Source organism: Austrofundulus limnaeus, unplaced genomic scaffold, assembly GCF_001266775.1.
Source record: "Austrofundulus limnaeus strain Quisiro unplaced genomic scaffold, Austrofundulus_limnaeus-1.0 Scaffold390, whole genome shotgun sequence".
Classification (NCBI taxonomy): Eukaryota; Metazoa; Chordata; class Actinopteri; order Cyprinodontiformes; family Rivulidae; genus Austrofundulus; species Austrofundulus limnaeus.
In genome coordinates, this window is record NW_013952792.1 from 371,704 (window position 1) to 379,470 (window position 7,767).

Below are 7,767 nucleotides of genomic sequence, written 5' to 3' on the forward strand. Positions count from 1 at the left end.
AGTTGAAACTAGATGTTTATTTTTGCTGTATGAAAATAACAAGTTTTTTTGYATTGCTTGACATTAAATCAGATTAAAGCTGTTTTTCTGTTTTAGGTTGTGTAGGATTCTTAACATTATTTCTATTTGGTAAATTATCAAATAAGAGATTTATTTATTTATTTTTATATTTTGCAAGTTTCAGCACCTCTGCACAAATTTCCAAAGTGTTTMCCTGTAAGGGGAGTTCAGGGGACTGGGATAACTGAGTCTGCAACATTGTGGATGTACTGGCATTAGATCAGAGTAGCCTGACAAGCTGCATGTTTTCATCCATTTTCTCAGTATTTCGTAGTGTAAGAAAATGTTCAAAATTGGATGAATATTGTAATGTAATATAGTATAGTAATATGCAGAAAACCTARTAAGTTCTCAGTTAAAAGTTTATTTTCAGATTCAAAGACTCCATTTCCCTCTCAGAGCCTGTGTGTGTGGCTCTGAGTCTGAAACAAAATGGCCCTGATTAACACGATCTCATAATGGTTAGTGAAATCCTGGTCGCACCCCTGGGGGGTGGGGGTGGGGGGGGGGTGCGACCATTGATATGCCATAATGTAAACAATTATGTCTATCCTGCTGGAGAGAGGCACGTATTATGATATAATAATTCAACAAGAAATGTTCCATGGATCGTCAATGTTATGTTCTTGAGCACCTAAAAGCTATAAGATGCAAACATATCATTTTCCATCTTTTTTGTCACAAAAAAGCAATATATATATAAATTGTGGAGGAATACATTAGTTGAAGAAAGAATAATTGTTGGTTGATCTGGTCTCAGAGAATTTGCTCTCAGCTGAAGAACACATTTAGGTGCATGTAGACAATCTGCAGCCTCAACATGAGATTAGTGATTAGAGCAAAACATGGGGAATCTCCCTGTTGTATTTGGGTCTCTGTGCTCCTCTTTCACTCCTCTAACACATTTTACTATTCTGGCTATAAATCAAGGCCAGATTTATTATTAACATACACGAGTCACAGTTTTTCAGGATACAGCTAATGCTCTTATTTTTGTTGATCCCACTTGCATAAAGTATGATAACAAATCTTTTCATTAAGAGTGTGTGGGAAAATGTTGTCCTGTTTGAATCTAAATTAATCACTGTTGTGTTAGAAGTGTACACCGGCTAAGGTTGAGCAGTCAAACAAATATATCAAGCATCTGCAACTGGAGTCCATCAGGCAGAAAATACTTTTTAAGATTGATATTTTCCACTTTATTTCAGCTAGTTTAATGTTACCATTCCAAAGGTTTTGATCTGTTATTGACTGCACAATTCAAGTCTAAACCTAGACATGCTGTATTACACCCTAATCTTGTTCAATCCAACTCTTTTATTTCCAGAAAACAATTTTTCGGACTTTGTGAGTTGTTGGTCCAGTCCAATGTCAAACACCTGACTGCAGGCTAAACTGCTGTGGTGGTGGAGTTTTTATTACCACGGAAAGACCTGGAGGATTTGTTTGTTTAAATAAGCAATACTTAATTATGAAAGAACCTTGTAATGAAAAAAATAACAATGACAAGCTACAGTTAAAAATTCTAAAAATATTAGATAAGTAGTATAGGCACCTGCATAAAGAACTAGGAAAAAGAATTTGGTCATATCAAGACAAAGACTTCCAGTATGGTTTGTTTGGAAGGGTTGCAAGAAAAAAAAAGTTTGTCTTTCTACAAAGAACATGGTGCATATAAGCTTGGAAAGTTTCATCTGAATAAAACACAACACTCTAGAATGAACCCAGACTTAAGTACAAATGTTTACCCATAATGCACAGCAGCAAACTAGGGCTGCAACTAATGACTATTTTGACAGTCGACTAATCTTGTCTAATTTTTTTTCGATTGGTCAAATAATTTCTGTCATGTGATCTGTGGGCACAGCTCCTGTTCCAGCTCCAGTACACATCTCTTCTTACCTGCTCACACCTGAGAATGTCACCCTGTTATCCAGTTTTCTACCTTAACGTAACTTCCCCTAGCAAATTAAAATGGCCCATAAAACTTAAGCTTAGGTTAATCAGATGTATTTTTAACGTTATTACATCTGATCATAAGAAAAAAAAATTAAACTGCAAGTAGTTTCCTAAACAGCTAATGTACAAATAACTTAAAATATCAGCCTCTCCTTCAACATGACAGGCTGTTAACCTGCCCTGAAGTGTGCAAGTTCAAAATAAACTAAAGAATAACTTTGGTTAAAGTGAGATTCTAGTGCATAAAAACAAAAAAGTAATCCTGATTTAAATCTTGCTGGATCTAACAGTCTAAAAATTCAAATAAGACTTCAAAGCCATTAAAAAAAATACGGGAGAAGACGAGACATGGTAGACTATTACTACAATTTAGTGATTTTGTATGATAGGCTTTTTTACTGATTCAAAGTTGTATTTTTCCTTGCAGATGTATGTGACGTGCACAATTCAGTCTAAGGGCACTCGTCTGATCAAGCCAGTCATGTCTCTGGGCTTCATGTGTATGGCTTTTCTCACTGGTTTGAATCGTGTGGCTGAATATCGCAACCACTGGGCAGATGTCATTGCTGGCTTCATCATTGGGATGGGCATTGCCTCTTTTCTGGTGAGTCTCACTCAGTGTATATTTTGGTAAGAAATCTTTAAAATTAAGTATAAAAAAGGACTATTCTGGCAAAGTGATCTGTCAGCTGCTTCATGACGAAACTAGAACTTGATTATCAAAGAAGTTTCATCAAGTTTGTCTCAAAGCATTCAGGCCTTTTCCATGTGGTAACATGATTTTACCAAACATTCTTTTTATTTATCATTTCTAAAGTGAATTTCCTTCCATAACCACCCATGATGGAGGGATTTCATTCTCCCTGTACTGAACCCAATAGTTCAGATCTCTTGTATTATTTTCCCAGTAGTACAGCTACACTTTCAGCATTATTGGAGGAGCACATTAAACAGTTACAGTACATCCATCATAGCTACAGCTCCTGTAGGAAAAAAAAATCAATACAGTGTCTGAACTAAACATCTGAATTGGGCTCTAAAATAGCTCAGGAATCTCTGTTGGTCCTTTATCATTCATCACAGTGTCATAATTGTTTCATTAGGTGGTGAGTGTGGTCCATAACTTCAAAGGCAAGTTACTGCTAAGTGAAGAGTTGCCAGCTGAGCAGCAGCCCAACACAGCCATGTTGAACATGGGCCGAGTGGAGAGTCCTCTGGAGAAGTACATCGCCTCACAGGTTAGTCAAAGCACAGTGTATTGTTGTGTACACGCAGAGCCCAGTTTACTTGTCAGAATATAAAAATATCTGACCCTTGTGCCTCCAAAGTGAGATAAATACAATCTCGGATGGAAAATGACTATGTTTCTTTTTTTTAACAAGATGCAAAACAAACAGCAAACATATGTTTCAAAACTGTATCAACCCAAACTGACGAAAACCCAACCCAAACAACGAAAATTATTAGTGTACAAAGCATCCAGGTGATGCTGTTTAAATGCAACTAATTATTAAGTCTGACCTCCACTACCTGGATTTAACCCAAAACTAGTCATTGGCACACAAGTTTACAAATGCCAAAATACTTCCTCTGGACAGTAGGGGTGTAACGATACATCGATCTATATCAATATATCGATTTGAATAGTTCATGATTCAGTTACATCGAGGCAAAATTAAAATATCGATCTACGTCTTCATCATATGCTCGATGTGAATCGATATCATCTGCCCATCTAACACAGTCATTGTGTTAGATAAACATGATATTGCATTATATCGATAGCAGACGTGAATGGAATTGAAATCCTACCGTGACAGACTTTGTGATATCGAGAAATATCAAATCGTCATCCAAACTTATCGATGTAATATCGTATGGTGATAAAGCTGGTGATTTACACCCCTACTGGACAGCCAGTCGAGGCAGATGGACATCCGTCCTGCTTCCTGTTCTGTTGGAGGTTTCATTCTGTTAATAAAAGGGAGTCGTTCATTTCCACTGTCAACCATGTGCTGCTCMGGATGGGGGATTGCATTGAAACTTAGATTTGACAGTCTGCTAGCTTCATTAGAAAACTTGGACTGTACTTATATAGCGCCTTTCTATCCATCCAGGATACTCAAAGCGCTTTACACTGCAGACATTCACCCATGCACACACACATTCACACACTTCTTCTAATGGGCATTTCATAATGTACTATATGTGAATGCATTGCAGTACAAATAAAATGAGGTGACAATATTTGGATCTGAATCTAGATCTGAATTGGATTTATGATTTATAGACTTCTTTTGTATAGTGCTTTGAGATGATTTTTGTTAAGAATTAGTACTATAAAAATAAACTACTGTATATATTTTTCATTTTTTCATATCCCACCTAACACATGCCCCTTGTTACTCCAGGAGACTGATGATGAGGATGAGGAGTCTTGCTATATAAAGGAGTGTCTTCAAACATTCCTGCACTGGCTGCAGGGTCTCAACTGGGTTCATTGTTTCAGAAATAAAAGGCAAATAACCTTCAAAGTGATTTTGATCTGTAGCTTTGCCAAATCTCTGGACATCACCTAAAACTGTTTGATTTTTCTGACACATCAAAGTTGAATTTTACCAGCTGGTATTGTGGAAAAGCTCTGATCCTTTATCTTTGCTCTGCTGTTTTGGTTCAATCCGTGTTCTTATGAAGCAAAAAACAAAATCTTCAAGGTTATATTGTCTAACTTCCAAACTCTTTCATCACATCCTATCAAATACTAGCCCAGGGAGATATTTGTTTTAGTGGTTTTCTTTTTGTTGACATTTGTCTTTTGAATAAGAAGTTTCCAAACTTTACAGCTTCTGAGTTGCAAAATAACAGAGACTTAGAATTCAAACCGTTTCTGACTGAAGCTTTGTTCTACAAGGAGGATGAGGTAGATCACCAGCCATGTAATATGCTTATGTCCTCCCTCATCTCTTATTAAAGACTGACATTTAAGTCTGGTTCACACTAAAACTGACAGTAAGAGGAGCATTTTAAGTCAAAATCTGTAATTTTGCTTGTACTATATATATATAAAATATTTAGTTAGTTAGTTAGTTAAAATTAAAAATGTGGAAAAGCTCTGATCCACTAAAATAAGATTTAAAGGCCCTGTCACACTAATGTTTTAGACAACTTATGCCAACTTGTGAAATTTTTTGATTGTGTCTATGCTGGAAGTCTCTTTTGGACTCATAAATAATATAATGCTAACAATTAGATTAAATATATAACCAATATGAGTAWTAAAGTCATAACAAAATTGTCATAAGTCAGCACAAGATGTCTAAAACATTATAGCCTGACAGGGCCTTTACTGCTGATACCGCAAAGCATGGATGGCATCTTGCCAGGGATGGAAACTATACAGTAATTCCTAAATCATGCTGAAATTACTTTTTTTAGTACTGTGGTTGTTGTTGCAGTTGTAATTAAATAGGAGAGGACAGTTTAAACTAATGAACGCTATTCCAGTAAATGCTGACACACTATATTACCAGATCCCATGTCTCTCTCTGTACTAACACAATTTTTTCTGCCCTAAGCTGTCACAGCAACGCCTTCTGGTGACAAAGACTAAAACCAGTCACCGAACGTTAAAACACATGAATTTAGTATAAACTTAAGAACACAACAGTTAAGTCTAATTTGATATGTTTCACCAAAATACCAGCTGGTACATCTACAAACACCAAAGATATCTGTGGCTTCAGCAATAAGATTTCTTTGATGATTTATGAAATTACCATGATAGAACAAATTTGTTTTCAACATTTTGACAGCAACATTATCCCAGTTGCTTAGAAATTTCCAAAGCAAAATAAACMGATTCTTTACAGAAACCAGTTTTAAAACCCAAAGTGGGTGTGATTGGATGTGGTTCCATTGGTATGAGCACACACACAAAGCTTTTTGACCATTTTTGAAACCGTCCAGAGAATTTGGTATGTTGTTTTCTCTCTTTATTCTCTGTACAATATCTGATCTGATTATTTTTAATTCAAAGTCTCTTTAGCAATGTTTCTACTTTTACAGCTGCTTTTGTATTTTTCTGGTCTTTTCCAATCAAAAGAATCCCATTTAACTGTATAACATGTAAAACAGTTACATGATGATTCACTCCACAGTTTCCTGCTGAGAGAGCCAGCGCTCAGTGGCCTGGCAAACAGCAGAAAATCTCACACTCACCTCGGTTATGATGAGCTCAGAGCAAAATGGCTTGAGCTAAAAATAGCACAGCCTCAAGATGCCTAAAAGCTAAACAGACCGCAGTGAAGAAAATGCCAAAGGACGAGGGGACTTGTAAACATGAAAAATGTAAAAAGTCATTTCCAAAAACTGTTGAGATTCTTTGCAAAATATCAGCAACACATCACAGTAGGTCTATCTATTTGGACAGAGACAACATTTTTCTAATTTTAGTTCTGTACATCACCACAGTGAATTTTGAACAAACCATATTAGATGCAGTTGAAGTTCAGACTCTCACCTTTAATTAAGTGGGTTGAATAAAATGATTGCATAAAAATGTGAGAAACTAAAGCATTTTCTATTCACAATCTCTTCATTTCAGATGCTCAAAAGTAATTGAATAAAATAACTAAAAAATGTTTCTAATTCTTGGTTGAAAGCCCTTCGTTGGCAATGACTACCTGAAGTCTTGAACTCATGAACATCAATATTCCACTTCTTTGCTTTCATAAACTCCTGAGTTGCTTTGGCTTTATGTTTAGGGTCATTGTCCATCTGTATTTCTAAATACAAACAATAGGATGGATTGGAGCACGCAGCATGTCTCTGAATACCTCAGAATTCATCCGGGTGCTTCTGTCCTGTGTCACATCATTAAACACTAGTGACCCAGTGCCACAGGCAGCCATGCATGCACAGGTGAAGAAAACTGGACTCTCAGACAYCTTGACTTTCAGTTTTGAGTAACCTTACATCTTTTAAAACCTCTGGCAGTTCAGCACTTACCTTTTTACCCTTTCAAGTTTTTAATTGGACTTGGGCTGCTTAAACTTCAATAAAAAAGGGAAAATGAGGGTGTTCTAAAATGTTTAAACCAGTAGTGTATTTAGGTCATATATGCAGTGACTGTACAGAAAGCAGATCAAATATTGAAACTGAGTATTCTTTTTCCAAAGGAATCGAATGCTGCATATATTTTTAACAAGTTCTTACTATTTTCAAATTTAATTTCAAGTGTAGCACATTTGTTAAAAACAGTGTGATTAATCTTTTACATCATTGCTCTAACCCATTTACTATCTTCAAAGCCTTCACACACTGTAAGGTTGCTAATCGCTGGTGATRAGTTATCTTTGACCTTACCAAGTGTTGCCTGGAGACAATTCATTATTTTGTTATTGCTTTAKCTTTATGACATCTGACCTGTGTTTAGATCTTTGATGCTATCAATCAAATCAATGTTCTGTTATATATTACATCTTCCATTTCAGAAAATTCTAATTACTTATGAACATTTGGTTTTATGATGTATTATGAATGCACAGATTATTGGACAATGTACAGTATTTTACTCCCAAATGGTACTAATTGGGTTTTGGTTAAAGACTTTATAAGATGAAATTATGAAGAGAAATGATGGCGTTAAAGCTGTTTTTCCATCACCTTGTTACGATCCTGTTCATAGTGTAAACACTACCAGTTCTATTTTAAAATTCAGTGGCCAAGCGTCAAACTTGTCAGGAATGA

At 35.8% G+C, this 7,767-nt stretch overlaps 1 protein-coding gene across 3 annotated transcripts in view; it reads left to right on the forward strand.

The window, feature by feature from the left end:
- plppr5b (phospholipid phosphatase related 5b) overlaps nucleotides 1-4,780 on the forward strand; it is a 33,942-nt gene extending 29,162 nt beyond the window's left edge. For all 3 annotated transcript variants that reach the window (XM_014023800.1, XM_014023798.1, XM_014023799.1), the window contains 3 exons: nucleotides 2,447-2,623; nucleotides 3,123-3,257; nucleotides 4,431-4,780. In XM_014023800.1, coding sequence (XP_013879254.1) covers nucleotides 2,447-2,623; nucleotides 3,123-3,257; nucleotides 4,431-4,598 — 480 coding nt within the window. In that variant the 3' untranslated portion in view covers nucleotides 4,599-4,780. The remainder of the gene's footprint in view (nucleotides 1-2,446; nucleotides 2,624-3,122; nucleotides 3,258-4,430) is intronic.
- The last annotated feature ends 2,987 nt before the right edge of the window (nucleotides 4,781-7,767 follow it).